The 19,033-nt window shown below is 41.6% G+C and overlaps 1 protein-coding gene across 2 annotated transcripts in view; it reads right to left on the bottom strand.

The window, feature by feature from the left end:
• The window catches only part of Dcp2 (decapping mRNA 2), a 56,190-nt gene that overhangs the window by 17,115 nt on the left and 20,042 nt on the right, over window positions 1-19,033 (bottom strand). For both annotated transcript variants that reach the window (XM_021214532.2, XM_029547056.1), the window contains exons 5-11: window positions 14,070-14,222; window positions 13,863-13,975; window positions 13,671-13,778; window positions 9,564-9,699; window positions 6,932-7,042; window positions 3,970-4,021; window positions 4-1,943 (exon numbers count right to left, since the gene is read on the bottom strand). In XM_021214532.2, coding sequence (XP_021070191.1) covers window positions 1,780-1,943; window positions 3,970-4,021; window positions 6,932-7,042; window positions 9,564-9,699; window positions 13,671-13,778; window positions 13,863-13,975; window positions 14,070-14,222 — 837 coding nt within the window. In that variant the 3' untranslated portion in view covers window positions 4-1,779. The remainder of the gene's footprint in view (window positions 1-3; window positions 1,944-3,969; window positions 4,022-6,931; window positions 7,043-9,563; window positions 9,700-13,670; window positions 13,779-13,862; window positions 13,976-14,069; window positions 14,223-19,033) is intronic.

Below are 19,033 nucleotides of genomic sequence, written 5' to 3'. Positions count from 1 at the left end.
CACACACACACACACACACACACACACACACACACACACACAGACTAAATGGTTTCTCGGTGACAGTCAGGGAGTGACAGTGGCTCTCTGCCAGGCAAGCTTCAGTTTTCACTCCCTTAACCATTTAACAGCAATCTGGAATGCTGGGACCAACTATAAATATGGCTCAAGAAGACCCAAGCAAAGCAGCTGCATTTCTGACAAGAACAGTAAGGGCTTCCAAACACAATCATAGAATGAAGTAAAAAGCAAAGGTCACAGAAGGATTCACAAAGTAGTCGCATAGAAGATTCCAAACATACTGTCTCACTGTGAAGTCTCCTGCTTAGCACCAAGTGACACTTTCATGAATAAATATAATTTCTTCTTTAAAATCAGTCATTTAAAAGCTAAAGCAAAGTAGTAATACCAAGTGAATTCCTTACAATAATAGCCCTTCTTTTTAAAGTTCCATGGGGCTAGGTAGAACCCCAATTAAATAGGCTACATATACAGAATAAAGATTTCTATAGTACTATTTATACGCAGAGATATACTTTGTGGCTACCACTTGTTAAAACCACACACGACAGATGCACGTGTACACATGCACTCTAACAGCCAGGTCTGCCCCAGAAGAGATTCTCAGCGAGGTCAGGGGCAGCCAACATCATATTGCCTCCTTAAAGCTCTGGTGATTGTCCTCAACAACAGGCGATCCTCTGCAAAATGGGCACTGTCACCAGTGTTTGGTTTAAGAATTCTGAAGGAGCAAAATACAAAATACATTCCTATGTGTATCTAAGTACATTACTTCAAGGGTCGGTCCCCTAGTGACATGCTGTATTTACTGGTACTGGGTAAACTGCAGAACCCCTTCTTTCTCACTTTGTAACCCAGGGGCTTCAAGACAATAATTAAAAGCATGTCACTCTAGTATTACTGCAAACTGGAACCTAATATATCAGCTTACACAGATCAACACTGAGATGCAATATAGAACTAAGAATGAAGTTTTTCACACAGACTCACACAACTAGAATACGTATAGACGTTTTACACGAGCATAATCCTGGCACAATACTGAACAGATGGAGGCAGGATAGTCAAGGCATGACCTGGAGTAACTGCCAGTTACTGGCTTCCATGCTTTCTGCTCCAGCACTCACAGGTTTTTTGACAGCAAACATCATAGCTCAACATTATAGCATCAGCTCCCCACTGACTCCATCCCTCTTCAGGCTGTGGATGTGGTCCTGATGAAGTGCTCTAGGTTCACTGTGCAACTCCAGTTGGAGGGGTTAGACTCTGTGGTTAGAGGCAGAGATGAGCAAACGCCTGCATCCTCACCTCACGGTTCAGCTCCGATGCCCAGTTCATTGGTAACTGGAGTTTTAAGTTCCTTTAAGTTTTCAATAAGCAAGCTTTTTGCAATCACTAAGATGGGGAGGTGAAACACTCCTATCGACATGGCTACTTGCTGATGATGCAATCAAAACAACTCTTGATCAGAATATAAAACAAAACACAGTCACGCAAAATAAGGGAGAGACAAAAAAACACAGGTAACTAAAACTTGGTTCCAAACACTGAAACGGTAAATCCATATAAAAAGTTCTAACTGCATTTACAGTGCAAACTTGTGTTTCTTTCTAGTTTCTTATCTGTACAGAACATCTCTTTAGAAATATGGCCTCCCTGCACTTCTTTCAGATACCTGAGAAAGGTAAGGCTTGAGGAGACAGCCACTCACATGCAACAGGTCTCAGATCGAGGGACTTCTGCAATACACTTGCTGGATCAAAGGTCCAAGATTTTCATTATAGCATTTTGGTCAAACTTGAAACTCAGAAAGGTTCTGGATGAAAATGGGAACTTGCAATGTCCATTGCATGCCACAGAATGTCCCTCAGCATGTTCTACCAACAGCTCTTCACCAGAACAAGGCAAGTCACATGTGGCATCTGCTTAGGAAACAGAATTAGTAGACAATAACTTAGAAAGTTAACCAGAAATTGCCTTTCACACACTCACACGTTAAGTCTTCCTGACTCAATCCTAAACACCCCAGTTTAGGATTCAGTGGAATCTATTACTGCTTATTTCTACTTATTTCTATTAATTCAGATTTTTAGCCTACCTTTTAAGACCCCTGCTTTTAAAATGGGCATATTTTTAGCTCCTATATTTGTATTTTGTGTAATAGTAACCAAAGCTCCTTGGCAGAGGTTAATATAAAAATTATAATTAAAAAAATTTTCAAGATTAGAAGGATAGGAAAATACAATTGAAGTTACCAAATTTTAATAGATTTAAAACAGAAAACCTCAAAAGCTTTTTGACAACCAGTCTTAGCAATGCCTTTCAGATACAGTACCAGAAGTTAAAAGAAACATATACATCAATTCTAACTGCTAATGGTAAGCCCCGTGATTAAAAGACAAGCATAACTTTCCATAGTAAGGTTAGAGCATCTTTGTTCATTTTTTAATCTTGTGTGTGTTCACGTCATGTGAGAGCAAGAGCACATGCATGCTATGGTGCACACATGTGTGTCAGATGACAACCTCACGTATCAGTCAGTCCATGCCTTCCACCTTGAGATGGCTCCAGGCCAACCCCAGGGGCACTGGGATTAAACATGTACACTGACATGTGTGGCTAAACAAGGGTTTTAGGGCTATCTTCTCAGACCCAGAACAGCTCTTTTTGACAGTTTTTTATTTCATTTGTTTTAACAATTGGTTAAGTCAAGTTACTAAAAGGTCAACTCTGGTATCTGCTCCTAGAGGTGGAGGTGACTCAATTAACCATCTCAGGACCTTGCCACCAATGAATCATTGGTGGATATGCATGTGAAAACTGTCTTTACATATTTAAAAAATAAAGAAAATAATGTTCTTCATTCCTTTGTCTTTTTTTTTGTTTTTTTTTGTTTGTTTGTTTGTTTTTGAAACAAGGTTTCTCTGTGTAGCCCTGACTCTTTTGGAACTTGTTCTGTAGACCAGGCTGGCTTCAAACTCAGAGATCCACCTGCCTCTGCCTCCTAAGTGCTGGGATTAAAGGCATGCACCACCATGCCCAGAACTCTTCACTTCTTACGAGTTTTCAGTATGAAAGGTTTTGATGAACATGTAACCACAGCACAAGGAAATTTCATACTATTCAGATAAGCACCTAAGAAAAAGTGTACTATACTTTTAAGTGACATTTATTAATCAAACATCAGTGGCACTAACATAACTTTGCAAACTCATTATGGTCAGTTTCTCCAGTGGTCTGAGTGAGAGCTGCCCATAAGCTCACAGTTACACGTTTAGTCCCCAGGTTTGGAAGGATTAGGGGGTACACCCTTGTGGGAAAAAGTGTGTTGCTGGGGGTGGGTTCTGAGGTTTCTAAAGTCCATCTCAGGCTCAATAACTCTCTCTGGCTGCTGTCTGTAGGTCAGGATGTAAAGTTCTTAGCAACTTCCGTAGCTGCCTGCCAGCGGCCATAATTCTCTGAACCTATAAGCAAGCCCCCAATTAAATGCTTTCTATTTAACAGTTGCTTTGGTCACAGTGTCTCTTCATGGCAATAAAATAGTGACTAAGATAGTTTCCAAGCCAGACACACTACCTTCCATACGTGAGGAAGGAGAAGCAGCATCATTTAAGTAAAGGCTATGTTTAGGAACACTTTACAAAGTAATTAAAGAGTTAAAGAGAGTTAAAATTTTAGTTTTAGTCATAAAATAGAGATTTAAAAAATATTTTTCTTCTTATTCTTATTTAAATAACAGATGAATAAAAGTTCCTTAAGTTGATCTCATTACCTAGAGCGGCAGGAGGAGAATGAGACTTCATTACCACATTCCCCACTCCCCTAGCCCAGAAGCCAGCATTCATGACATTTATTTAGGGGGATCCAGGGCCTGACAGTTACATTCAACATAAGTGATGCTATCTGCCGCAGCCCCACAGGACATATTTTAGAAAGGAAACAGCTTGCCTGTCTCGAAGTTGTCCTGAAGTTTTCGTGGATGCAGCTTCTTTTCACATTTCTATTAGAACAAACACATGAACAGCACAGCTTGTTACTCTTACTTATTAAAACTCAAGAGATACATGATCAAACATCTCAAGAAGAAAACTAAACTAGGAATCTAACCATCACCCCCAGCAGGTTTCTATAAAGCCCAACTTTTTAACAATTTGGAGAACACGTCATGACGATGAACACTAGCGTGGACAGCTTCCCACCTTTGCACAGGACTGTCCCACATCCCCTGCTGCTATCCCAGTGCTAGGAATCAAACCCAGGGCCTGCCCTACACGAGGCACGCACAGCTCTGCAGTGAACGGCACCCCCAGTTCTAACTGCGTGTGGGCCACACTCCTTCCTGACAGGTGCAGACCACTACTGTCGCTTCTGCTGACCCAGGGTGGTCGACTGTAGACCCACAGTGCTTAAACGTTACAACACCAACTTCTTGGCAATTTTTCAAGTTTTTCTCTGTAAAAACAAGCAGCAAATCTTACACTTTGTCTACATACTCAGAGACACACCATTCAGCACTCAAACTTTTCATCTCTGCCTGCTTGTGGGGCAAGGCATTAACACATTTTAACAGCTGTTGTGTGATTTAGAGGTCAGTGTCATTAAGCAGCCCAGGCTGGCCCTAAACTGCAGAGTCCTGTCTATGATTGGTATGGCTGACCTCTGTGACCTCTCACAGGCCATTCTGCTTTGTATTTATCACTGTTTTTCCTTTAGAAACTTAAAAATGTTTTAAAAGTTTATTATTAAAAAAATAAAAACAAAAAGCAAAAAATAAAAACAAAAACAAAAAGCCACCAAAACCCTACAACCCAGCAAATCCCCAAATTTGTGAGTTAGAACTAGAAAGGCAACCCACTTCAGACCCTGTCCGTTAGCACACACAGCCCTCCTCACTCGCTCACACTTCTATAGTATAATGTAGAAAGAACAAGAAAGGATAAATACCAGGGCAAAGAGGCTTTAAAAAAAAATCTCAAAAATGTCCAATTTGTCACATCAAATCTCAAAAACAAATGGAACTTTTTTAAAAAAGATTTATTTATTTATTATATGTAAGTACATTGTAGCTGTCTTCAGACACTCCAGAAGAGGGAGTCAGATCTCGTTAAGGATGGTTGTGAGCCACCATGTGGTTGCTGGGATTTGAACTCTGCACCTTTGGAAGAGCAGTCGGGTGCTCTTACCTGCTGAGCTATCTCACCAGCCCCAAATGGAACTTTTTAATGAGTTATATTTACACAGTAACTTGGTAAGAGATATCGGCATAGCATTATCATTAAAGAAGTATTTTCTAACTTGTTTTTGGTCACAAAAATGTGAGAAGTCTGACAATAAACAGATAAACTTTAGTCTACTGGTGGAGTTGGTACACCCAAGTCAAGTAACCCTAGGGACTAAGTGTACTAGATAGTTTTATGTCAACTTGACACAAAAGTCATTTGAGAGGAGGGAACTTAAAGAAATGCTTCAGTAGGCAGCAAGCCAGTAGGGCAGTTTCCTAATTAGTGATCAGTGGGGGAGGACCCGCCCATTGTGGGTGGTGCTACCCCTGGACTGGTGGTCCTGGAGTCTCTAAGGAAGGAGGGTGAGCAAGCCATCAGGAGCAGGGCAGTAAGCAGCACCCCTCCATGGCCTCCGCATCAGCTCCTACTCCAGGTTCCTGCCCTGCCTGAGTTCCTGTACTGACTTCTTCAATGATGAACTGTTAGATGGAACAGTGAGGGAAATAAACCCTTTCCTTCCCTAGCTGCCTTACAGTGCCTTATCACAGCAACAGTCACCATAATTAAGACACTCAGGTTAATGGTTTTTTTTTGTTTTGATTTCTTTTTTTTTTCCATTCAAAGTTTGAAGTTTCTGACATAACTCACTTTCTTAAAGACATGGCAAACAAGTGACATAACAAATAGAAAATCCAACACACAAGTGTCAAGACTTTAATGGAAAAGATCAGTAAAGAAGCTAAACTCTCTTTTAGAAAAACCTTTCTCTGAAATTTTCAACTGCAGTGTAAGGATGGATTACAAAACCAGCTGATCTCACAAAAAGCAGCAGTGAATAGAACGATGATGCTGATCACAGCTGAGAAGCAGGGGACATGGAAGGATGGGCGGAGGGTGAATTATGGCTAGTAAGTTACAGCAGGATGTGTGGTTACCCAGAAGCATCACCGTCAACAGAAACAACAGACACTGTAGCAGAAAGTGATGTCAAATACTGTGTATGCCCCAAGTTAGCCTCCATCTCAGGCTTCAGTTCCTCGGGCCGCAGCCTCTACCGGGCTTAGGTTTCTCACCATAAACATTACACCATATATCCATCTATTGAGGCATATGGCACCCATACATATCTACACTTTTATGTATCAACTAAAGTATACAAATTCAATTAACACCTTTAAGAAGATTTGTTTATTTGTGTGTGTGTGTGTGTGTGTGTGTGTTTGAGTACCACGTGTGTACAGATGCCCAGAGAAGCAAGGAGACAGCATTACATCCCGGGGAGGCAGAGTTAGAGGCATATGTGAACTGAACTTGCAGCCTCTCAGGAGCACCAAATACCCTCAGCCACATAGCCATTCCTCCAGGCCTTTCAACAATGGGTTTTCAGGAAGGAAAAAAAAAATGCTTGTTTCTACTGTAGAGAAACAAGGCTTTAAAATTAATGTGAATAAAACCACACATGGCAAAAGTAGAGGGTACCTGTAACTAAGAACGGCCAAAGAGAGTTCTAAGTTTTAGTTCATGAAGACAATAGTGCAGAATTAAATTTCATAAAATCCTATCACTAAAAATCAAATAAAAATAAGAACTAAATCAGCATTACTGTGTGTAGACAAGGCCTGCTCCAGTCTTAGAAACAAGAGCTGTCCCATCTACTGACACTGGGCACACGACCACACAACTCTTACCATCAAGGGATTCTGCTGCTTTGCTGGCTGACCATGAACTCCGTTCGCTCTCTTCTTTTGATTAGGTGAGTCTTGATACTGTTTTCTGCCATTCCCTCTCATATTTTGATTCTGTCAAAAATATGAATATAAACAACTAGCATGTAAATCTACAGTATAAACCACAGGAATGAATATATATTCATTCATATATATATATGAACACACACACACATATATATGTTAATGTATATCTCGATTGAATAGAGTTCATAAAGTACCATCTGAACATTTATACAGAACTGTACCAATTTATTTTCTTAGAAGATTGCTTTGCAAAGGAACATTTTCTGAAAGAGGAAACAGCAAATATATCTTTCTCTAAGTCCTTTCCAAGCCTCTTGCTTTATCGCATGTTTGCTTATAACTCCTTATAATACAAAAACATAGTGGGGTACAGCTCAGAAGTAAAGTCTGTGCAGAGCATGAGGTTGCAGAGTCAAACTCCAGCATAAATATAAAAGAAGAAATGAAAGGCATGGCAGAAGGCTGAAGAGGACTGTGGGAGACCGAGCTGGAAGAGAGGCCAGAGCACACATGAACACACATACTAGGCTTCCTTTACATCAGGAATGTGCATGGGACTGTGTGTCTGTGTGTGTCAGTGGATGGGACTGTGTCAGTGTTTGTCTGTGGATGGGACTGCATCAGTGTGTGTCAGTAGATGGGACTGTGTGTCAGTGTGTCTGTGGACGGAACTGTGTGTCAGTGTCTGTGGATGGGACTGTGTGTCAGTGTGTGTCTGTGTGTGTCAGTGGATGGGACTGTGTATCAGTGTGTTAGCAGATGGGACTGTGTGTCAGTGTGTGTCAGTCTGTGTCTGTGTCTGTGACTGCAAACTCAGGTCTCTCCTTTCACCTTTGCACAGGTTCCAGAATCATACCTGGTTGTCAGGCTAGTGCAGGAGTGTTTATATGTTAAGCCATCTTGCCCACCCCCACAGTTCTTTTCAGTATAAATGACACAGTCAACACAATCAGTTAAACTATAATAAGCAAGTGAGTGCCATCGAAAGGATAATCTTTTACAAAATAAAGATTGGTATTTTAAAAACTTGGGCTTTTAGTCTTAACTTCAGATTCTTTTTTCAAATGTCAACTTGTACATAGTTTGCAACTAATAACGACATTCACCTTCATCCCACCCACCCACTCACAGCAAGCACAGGGAGCTGCTGAGACCCCTGGCCAGCAGTCACTGAGGGAGATGGCCGTGGGTCTCAGCCTCTCTCAATCTTCTCTTCACAGTGTTTCCTGTGCTGTGCTTTTCTGTGTACCCTGGTGGCACAGGCCCTATTTGTCAACACCAGTAATACTCTTTGTCCCACACCAGAGACTTTTCTGCTGCTGTGGACTCCTGTGTAGGTCTGGAGAGCTAAGATGTAGGGAGCGCCCATGCTGCCACACACTAGCACACTTTTCCAAACATTTTACTTCTTCAAAACAGAACCTCTGCTCCACCCAAAAAGGAACTACTCCTCATCTTCACTTCTCGAAGCCATAATCACTACTTAGGTACCTTGTGCCCATTCGAGGCACAGGACATGGAACCACACAATTTTTAGACCTTTGTCCCCGACTTACTTTACTCAGCCAATGTCTTTAAGGATCATCTAGACTGTAGAGGGCTCAGAATTTACTTCCTGAAGGCTGCAAACAGTCCAGGGCATGAGCTCTAAATGATGCTGGGAAATTCTCTATCAGAGCCCTGTTTTCTGTTCATTTGTTTATGTAGGTGCAGAGGTGCTGAGTCAGGTGATAAACGCACACTTAACTTTGGGAAGCCATCAAGCCATCTCATAGCAGCTGTCTCTAGAGCACGGCACAAAGGTTCTCTGCAGCCTCATCTACAAGGATGATTTTCTGTGTGGTTGGTTTATTACCACAGCCATTATGAGGCATAACTGACCTCCAGTTCCCCAAAGACACACTGTTGAGTCTTGTCTGTACTTAATGGCCACCTGAGCCTTCTTTATAGAGAAGTGCCTGATCAAATGTCTTAAAACAGGGTTGGGTTTTATAGAACATTTTAGTGGCTACTATTTTTTTTTCTTGTTTTTTTTTTTTGAGACAGGGTTTCTCTGTATAGCCCTGGCTGTCCTGGAACTCACTCTGTAGACCAGGCTGGCCTCAAACTCAGAAATCCACCTGCCTCTGCCTCCCAAGTGCTGGGATTAAAGGCATGCGCCACCACTGCCGGGCTGTGGCTACTATTCTTGAGGCAGCAATCTAGAAACCAACAAAATGTTCCTTAAGTGCAGAATAGATGTGCAGCACTGAAAACACATGTTATAACATATACTGTCCCTTTCCCATAAACAACAGAGCCTAATAATCTACCTCAGAATTGTCTTAAGACCTTTCACTGGTACACATTAAAAGCTCAAGTGTAGCACCCCATTATTTAACACATTGGATTTATTCCAAGGCCATGAAGGCTAATGAGTCTCTGTCTGTCTCAGTCACAAGCTGGGACCCTGGATGACATCTCAGCAGCTCAGAGCTCCACTAACTGCTACCACAGCACTGCTGCTGAAAAGGATGTGAAGCCAAATGATAAAGCCTCTGAACAAACGTCAGTGCTATCCACTTACCTTTGCTTTGAGAAGGTCCGACACCTCCGCATGGTTACTGTGCGGCTTCTGCTGCAGTGGCGGCCTGTGCTTTACCCACTGGTCACTCGGAGAACCTTCAGGAAACAGCTGCTGGCTGTGGCGGAATTTTGTTCGACTACACCAACATTTAAAAAATACAATGTGATTATCTTTCTTGTGGTTCTCCGAAGGCCTTGACAGTTTAACCTACCCACTATATGCTTTACCTTTCACATTGTAGTTTTAAGTTATAAAGGCAGAAAAAGACAGGGCATCTCTGTATAGCCTGGAAGAACAGGCTGTCATTAAATTCAAGATTCACCTTCCTCTGCCTGCTGAGTGCTAGGACTAAAGTCATGTACCACAACACCCAGCTTAAAGCAGAAATTCTGATCATCTTTGACAGCTATATTTCACCACCACCCCTGCTCCAGTCTTTTAGACAAGTGACTGGTATTAAAAAATATTTCTTAACATTAGTAATCTATCGTTTTTATCCCAGGCTTTTATACCATCCCCTCCCTGTAAGTAACTATATTCTTCAAGTTTGGAGAGAGTTCTTTCTACATTTAGTTGAAGTAACAAAATGTATGTGGACTTTTCTTAATAGGGTAGAAAACACATTCTTTGCCGATGTCTCAGTAAGGGATCTGATGAAACAGGGTTGTTCTAGAGCCTACCAATGTTAGATGAGATCTGAGAAACTAGGTTACTTTCTAGAGCACAGCTCCTTAAACCACAAGAGATTCAAAGCACTGCAATGGTAAAGACTTCTTAATGTGGAAAACTAGGTTAATGCAAAGCCTGATGCGCACTGAATCGGAAGTGTTTCTGGACTTCACGGCAGCCTTGTTCTGAACACGCAGCATGCACACTTGGTATTGAAATGTGGCATCAAGTCAGGAACACCACAGAACACGGCATGGAAGATATCTGCTTAGACTAAAGTATGTGGTAGGCTTACTATGTTTGCAGTATGGCTTTGACTCTTACAGAAAGAGAATGGTTTTGCTATTGAATGCAAAGACTCTCAGTGTTTTGCTACACCCCCAGCATGTATGTATCAAATGAGTTCATCTTTAGATTGTTTTCTGTTAGAATGCTTCATCTTGTCCCCACAGCAGGCTCAGGAGGTAGAGCCATTTGTTGTGCAAGCCCAATGGTCTGAGTTCAAGCTTTGGAACCCGTAAGTGGAAAGACAAAGTGACTTCAACATGCTTGCCTGCCTGCGCACACGTGCATGCCCCCTTCCCCAGCAAGAAGAATGCTTCATTTTGAAAATCACTGCCTGAGATGCCTACTTTAGTTTCATGAAAATTAGTTACATGAATCTTGGCTTGGAGTTAGGACAAAATCTGTAACAACTGTGACACGGTTCTAAGCATACACCTTCTAGCTTACACTGTATATTTATATACACGAGGCAGTGTTCTGAACACTGATGAGCAGATATTATGAAGTATTAGTGAACTCTGAAAAATGTTAGACAGTAAAAATATTTTCCTAAGACTTAATTCATTTTTCTTTTATTTTCCTTTTAAGTCAGGGTTCCATGTAGCCACAGGTATCTTGAACTCAAGAGAACCTCCTGCCTCTGCCCCCTGAGTGCTGGGATTAAAGGCGTGTGCAGCTGTGCCCAAGACTTAATTCTTCTAGTAAAAACCGAACACATCTATCTCTTTAGTATGCAAATTTGCTTTAATCTTAATGAATAGTAAAACCACACTATGTATGGAAAAATTGTTCTAAAATAAATCTTTGGCTATCAGTAAAAGTTTGATATGTATATCTCCTTTATATACCTATGCTTATAATTGCCTAAAAGTTTTGGAGGCAAAAAGGAGTCATGATGGAAAGGATGAACTTTAAGAAGCCCTACCCTACAGGGAAAACCAGTGTCACCAAACAATGGAGAAATAAATTAACAGATGCCAATCTAGCCTTGATCTGTCATGCAAAAGAACTGGATTCGGATTCTCACAGGCCCCACTAAGTTGTAAGGTATGAAATTTCAGACAGCATCCCATATCTACAAAAACACTGCTCTAAAGAACTACACTGTAAGAGTAGCAGACTACTCTCAGAACCCTTTTTCCATTTAACACATGGAAAGATGGCCATGGTGGTTCTAGGCTGTAATTATGGCATTCAAGGGGCCGAAGCAGGAGGATTGGTCTATCTGAGGCTAGTGAGGGCTACATGCTGAGTTCTAGAGCAGTCTGGGCTACAAAATGAGACCCTGTCTCAAAGTATTTTTAAAAACCAAGGTGGGCTAAATCTTATAATAAAATGTATTTTCTATCTGTCAGGTAAAACTGTGACATTTCCTCCAACATATCACAGAATATGACTGGAATAAATACTGCCTCTAAGGGAAATGTAGGGAGCAGCTGGAGTTTGAGCAAACCCTCTCTATATACTAACAAGAGCAAACCCTCTCTATATATTAACAAGAGCAGAACCCTCTCTATATACTAACAAGAGCAGAACCCTCTCTATATACTAACAAGAGCAGAACCCTCTCTATATACTAACAAGAGCAGAACCCTGAGGACTAAGAGTGCCCACATGCAGACTGGTTTCCAATGCATTCCAATGATTTCAATGCATTTCCAATGCATTCCAATGATGAACTGTCTCCATTAATGACTTCTTGGTAATATCTGTTTTATACTCTGGGGCACACTCTTGTCTTCCTGACTTCTGTTTCCATACTGTTTCTCTTACTTCATTTAGGAGTGCCCTGGTAATAATAATACTTATAGATTTTAAAAGGCAGAAATGATTAAGGCATTTAATCCAATTTCTTTTTCTCATAAAACCAATAGAAATGGAATATTACTTAGTTAAAATTTTTTAGCCATAAGTGTAGTCTACTCATATTGTCTTCTTTTAAAATTAAATTCCTAGATTAAAAAGATCACCAAATTGGAAAAAAAAATGTAGAACTATAAACAAAACAACAACTCTGGCAATGTAAGTTATAGCAAGCTGCTTATAAGAACATAAACTGCTGGGCAGTGTGGTGCAGGCCTTTAATCCCAGCACTCAAGAGGCAGAGGCAGGCAGATTGCTGTGAGTTTGAAGCCAGCCTGGTCTACAGAGTTAGTTCCAGGTCAGCCAGGGCTACACAGAGAAACCCTGTCTTAAAACAAAACAAACAGAAAGCTAAAACAAAAACAAAAAAGAAAGAAAAGAAAAGAAGATAAAATAAGGTCAGTGAGGAGGTGGGCAAAGGTGTGCGGGGCCAAGCCTGTGACTTCATTTGATCCCAGGGACCCTTTGCAAGGTATCCTCCACACACGCACCGTGGTATGCACACAGAAATACACTAAATTAACAATTTTAAAATTATATAGTATGCACATTTAGCAATGTTTCTCCCTAATTCTGTCCAATGTTCTCATCAAGCAAATGTTACTGATAGTGTACAGCTGTGTACTTACTGGTCCCTCTTCATCTCACAGCCAACAGCCAGCTGGGAGACAGTATCTTAGCCTAGTGGGTTAAGGTACTTGCTGTACAAACAGGAGTAAGAGCCCCAGAACCCGTGTGCAAAAGCCAAGCGTGACGATGTGTGTTTGTAATCCCACAGCTGGGGAGGCAAAACAGGCATCTATATCCTTGGGAACCTCGGGCCAATGAGAGACCGTGTACCAAAACACAAACTGAGTGACACTGGAGGTTGCCCATTGCCTTCCACATAAGTACATATAACCACACAGGCATGTGAGCAAACACATTCATATACATACGAATTCTGTCATCTGCATCTCTCACCTCCTGTGCAACAGACAGCAATATAGCCATTCAATATATCCATTCAACCTCCAGAAACATTATCACTAATGTAGGGTAGTAGGTACTCAACACACATTTTTTTTTTTTCCTTTTCCTAGTGCTCTAAGCCATTGGTATCCTCTTGAGTGTTAATTAGTTTAAAATGTGCCCGAAGCAACTTCCCTCCAATTGACCCCTTTCATCTTATCAGCAACTTTTAAAGCACAACAGAGCTTCTAAGGAGGAATCTTATACTACTCTGCCTCAAGAAGCAGGATGTACTAGAAGACACCAGAAAGCCACACTCTGGTGAGCGCATTTCTTTACCTCAACTTTTCCACGGTGGGTCTAGCTGGTGTACTACCAGCTGAGGAAAACCCATTGTCACTGTCCGAGGAATCTCCAAATCTTCGAGACAGCCAGTCCCTTAGTGGTCTATGAAAATATTAACAATTCATTTAAAATTATTTTGAAATAGCAGCAGTGAGGCCAGTTTTACAGTTTAAGAAATGAACATACCTGATAAAGGGAATGGCCATAAAAAACTTATTAGGTGCCAAGCCAAGCTTGGACTTGGGAGTCATATCATTTCTATGACAGGGCAATTTCTCAATGGAGAACCACTCAATATTCTGAAACAAAACAATTGCATGTAGTTGATTACTATCAAAGAGTAGCTAACCCCAACTCCACAGAAACCTATAAATATTCTCTACTCTTACATACCCTAATTTCTCTTCTGGTTTTGGGGTTAAATTTTGTGTCTTTTGGGACTCCTGGAATGATGTACAAGCGAGCAAGCTGGTCATTGATTCGAAGTTCAATGTAATCATCCTTACAAATATAGTCTTTTATATCAAAACCAGTTTCCTCGAAGACCTGGAAATAAATGTTGATAAAATGTTTGATTTTTAATCATTAGAGGCTAAGGTAGAAGGACAGCCTGTTACATAGTTGAGACTTGTATCAAAACAAAACAAATACATCAAGCTAAAGCTAATCTGTAGCTAGATAATTAGGACCAAGCCCCTTCTTATGCTAATACAAGTAAAAATTAAACATCAAATGGAGATAAACTATAGGCAAAGGATGAATAACAATCTGGTTATCAGCCAAAACTTAGTTGGTAGTCTGTTTTTAGACAGAGTTTTCCTATTGTATTGTATGTAGTACCACCAAGTGGCAGAAGGACTGTCTGCAACTCTGGGACTCTTAGTCAAAATTACTCAAAAAGGCAACCAAAGGACCTCAACCTTAGCCATTCCTAGGTTGAAACCACCGTGACTGGATTTGAGGGGTGGGAGCAGGGTAGAGGTAACTAAGTGTAAGTGCATATAATCCTGATCTTCTTTAAGAAAAGACCCTAGCAGCTCTCTGGACATGGACAGGAAAGCCCATGTGGACACGCAGTTGCACACTGGATACCAATAAGTCGGGAAGACAGCCTGCAATGAAACTCGATTAGCTGTAGCCTCAAGCCTGAAACAACTGTATTAAGTCAGCTCAAGCACACTAAACAGTAGGATTCCAGCCAACTCCCCAAACTTTTTGCTCTTTACGGCAAAAGTGATCATTTAGAAATCAGGATTAAAAAAAAAAATCAAGGCTTGCCTTTAAAATAATCTACTGACAGGAAAGCCATGTGCCCAAGGGGCCACTGTGTGGATCTCGGCCAATGCCTCCTTCTTGAAGCTTCCATAGCCATGATCCAGCAGATGCTGCAGCTGGAGAACCCAAGTCCAAGGCCCTTAACAGAGAGAACCAGAGGCAGGAGCCTAGGCTGAGGCTGCACAGCAATGTCAAGGCTGAGGACAAGCAGTCCAGGGCCAAGGAGGCTCCAGCACTGGGGAGGAGGAGACCCGGGAGACAACTGCCTCTTGTCCCCACAGAGACAAAGACCCAGATAACCCCTTGACCTTCACCTGTGACAGACATCAGGCTGGACGTCCACACAATACTGAACAACTGGGCAGAAAACGGAAGGCCGGTTTTGCTGGGAAGCCCTTGTGGAACAACAGGCCTCAGCGAGGCTCAGGTTCCATCAGTATAAAAAGCATTAAACTTTCTCTCTATGCTGCTGAGGGGCCTTTCGTTCTGGAGTAGCCAGCCTTGTTTTCCACACACTTGGTAGTTATCCAGGATGTCATCGTTTAGTGAGACTGTGGTCTGTTTCCCTTTCCAGCCTGTTCACAGAAGCACCATGTATCAGTGTTGATCTTTTCTTTCTTAGTCAAGTAGGAAGCAGATTATAGAAAGAGATTATATTTTCCCCTTAGGCTTTAAATTAGGGGATCCACCTCTGAAAGCGCCGTAAATAGTTATTTATAGCTTGTACAAAACAGCAGGCTGCGTTAGTTGTTCACTCTGCAGTTAGAACACTAACACCAATGCCTGTCTGGGCACTGCTCTGCTCCTGTATCTGTTTTTAAGTATTTATTTTACTTTATGTGTACGGATGTTTTTCTGCATATCCATCAGTGCACCACCTGTGTGCAGTACCCGAGGAGGCCGGGACAGTGTCCTGAGATAAGTCAGACAGCTGTGAGCCGCTGTGGTGCTAGGAAGTGAACCCAGCTTCTCTGAAAGCGCTCAGTGCTCCTGAGGGCTGAACTCCAGTCCCTGGTCTGTAACTCAGAAAAGTTAACCACAACTACATATGTTTAAAACCCACAAATCCCTTCTGTTTTCAAAAGATTTATCCACGTGCAAATATTTTTTGAGTGCTGATAAAGTAGCAGTCCAAAATGTAGACACAGCCATACCACCAGGGAGTGCTTGGCACCTTAAACAAGACAGGCAAGGGAGCCCAGAGGCACTGTGGCGGCGTTCACAGTTCACAGGCTAACCGCCCTTTTCTCCTACATGCTAACACTCTCGAGAATATGAACCTTATCACACCAAGGGTGACTGGGGGCCCAGACGGATTCCTTGGGTTCTGCGATTCTTGCTCAGGTTTATATGTGGAGGTATTTACTCTTCCCTAAGGAGGTCCAACTACACAGACAGCTGACATCACACCACTCAACCCAAACGTCCACTTACTCAAGAGCCTTTCTGGTAGCAGACATTACCAGCCATGAGGTGGTCAACTACCTACATAGCTACATGTACATAGCTCCTTTAAGTAGAACACCATAGTTCTTATTCTTTCTCCTCAGAAGCAAGTTTTACGGTTAAAGGCTTAAGGATATAAAAGGAAGATTTTTCATAAAGGGTTGAATGGCATCCTCTATCCTCTACAGAAAGCAAAGGAAAAGCTCCCAGGGAGATGGTAATTCCTTATCACTCGTGCTTTCTGAGCTTTGTATACCTGATACTGGAAACTGAACTGACAACCTCACACCCCTAGGCAAGCATTCCACTGTTGGCACATTACATCAGGCTCCTAGCCTGGCTTTCCAGTTTAAGAGCTATTCAACCTTTATTTATTTGTATAGTACTATTCTGTCTGCAAGCTTCTGTATATACTTTAGATAAGATGTTTAATCCTGATTTTAAAATGTAGTACTTCCAGTTATGCTTCCAATGTTATTCCAAAGTAAATAACCAATAATCCCTTATCCAAGGTACATACATGGCTTTAACACAAAATTGTTACGGTATAGTAACTTTTTATTGTGTGTGCAGATGCAGACGCCAAAGGAGGAAGTCAGGTGTCCTGTTCTATCACTGCCTTACTCTCTGACACAAGGCCTCCTCCCACTGAGCCTAGAGGCCAGCAAACTGTGGTTCTGTCTTTAACCTCTGGACTCCCACAATGCAGTTACTGGCACAAGCATAGCCATTTTATGTGGCTTTGAACTCAGGTCTTTCTGCTTGAGCACAGTGCTCTTACCTCCTGAGCCGTCACTCCAGCCCACGACAGTTTCTGTGAAGACATTCTAAGCAAGTGCTCTCTGGTCATACTCATAACCTGCAACCTCCCTTTCCTCCCCAGCCCCTTGGCCACTTCCAGTCACTCCCTGAACCTCAGGGTTTTCATGTCCTACAGACATACATGGTTTAATGGAGCAACATAATGTCTACAGTTCCCAAAGGAGAGAGAATGTATTTGCCTTTCCGAGTCTGTTTTAATACGACGACCTCTAGCTGCAGATATTTTCCTATAGATTATGAGAGTTTGTTTCTTGAATTGACATCGCCAGCATGGGTATAGACTCCAAACTATGTTCTCCTGCTTGGGCAGCAGGGACCTTGCACAATGAGGTAAATCCCAGACCCCACAGTGGCTTCTAAGAACTGTAACTCCTTCTTCACTAATAAGCTATACCCAAACTAAAACCAGGCAATAAATACCACTGTATTGGACCACCTCAAAAACATCTCAGAATCATATTTCTGCCATCTTCCCCTCAAAGATGTAGTTTTGACTATGAAGTTCTTAAAAGCAACTCTCCTTTAAACATCTGAGTGGTTAAATGGCTTGTCCAAAGTAGCTAGGCTTGTACATAAACACAGACTAAACAAGAACCAATTTCAAGGGTCAGGTATAGTATGGTATAGGATAAAGAGCTAACTGCAGACTCTCCATATATAAAGCCAAAAATGGCAAACAACTGCTCAGTCCATGAGAGACCATGAGCTAACCAGTCAATGGAACTTTAAATAACGTAAAGGAGAAATCACTCATTCTGAATTTCACTTTACAGAGAAACCAAGTCCTTATAGTGCTAATAACAGGCAACTGAACCTCAGAGGAAAAGCATCCTCTAAACCTAGCTCAGATTCTGTTTCAGTTTCAACCTGGGATGGCCTCAGCAAAGCACTTGGCCACCCCCACGGTGCTAGTGGAATCTGTAGGAGGGAGACCTGGCGGCTAAGTACAGGTGAGCAGACCTCTGAAGTTTAAACCAGCCCCTGGCTCCAACCATGCTCTGAGCCCCTAGGTTCCCCACACAAACAACACAGGCAGCACCGAGACACCAGGAGTCATGCTGTGCCCGTGGTGGACCCAGGCTGTCAGGGAAAGCCAAAGCCAACTGATTTCTGATGCACCAAGCCAGGGTCTGGATTGGCAGAGATGACTTGGGTAGGAATGGTTTAAGCTAAAATTTTAAAATAGTCAAATTCAGAAGATAAGGATTAAGTCCCTGTCCTTTAACAGCTAAGCTGGGGATGGAGTAGGATTTTTTTAAACTTTATCTGATAGGCCATTGTAAAGCTAGAATGAATTTTGAGGGGAAAAATATAAATTTCTTAGAGAAAAATCCAGATTGTTCATTTTTTGGAATATAAAAAAAGAATAAAGAATATAGAAGTTGAAATATTTTCCAAAAAGAAAGTCCCATTTTAAGTAAAAAACAAATAAATGAAAGGACACCATTATATAGAACAAAGCCTGATAGATGTTTTAAAATTACTCAGTGGTACTCAGTGGCCGGGCAGTGATGGCGCACACCTTTAATCCCAGCACTTGGGAGGCAGAGGCAGGTGGATTTCTGAGTTTGAGACCAGTCTGGTCTATAGAGTGAATTCTAGGATAGCCAGGGCTACACAGAGAAACCCTATCTTGAAAAAAAAAAAAAAACCAAAATAAATAAATAAATAAATAAATTACAGTGAGGACGAATGGCCCCCCAAAAGCAAAGAGACAGAGATAGAGACTGAAAGGGTGGGGGGCATGGTATCTTATTTACATATTTTTTAAGGTGTAAGAGCGTGTTTTCTTTTTGTTTTTTTTTTTTGCCTGC

This window comes from Mus pahari, chromosome 15 (genome assembly GCF_900095145.1).
Source record: "Mus pahari chromosome 15, PAHARI_EIJ_v1.1, whole genome shotgun sequence".
Taxonomy (NCBI): Eukaryota; Metazoa; Chordata; class Mammalia; order Rodentia; family Muridae; genus Mus; species Mus pahari.
Note: the sequence above shows the minus strand (reverse complement) of the source record. Positions and strands in the feature narration are given on the sequence as shown.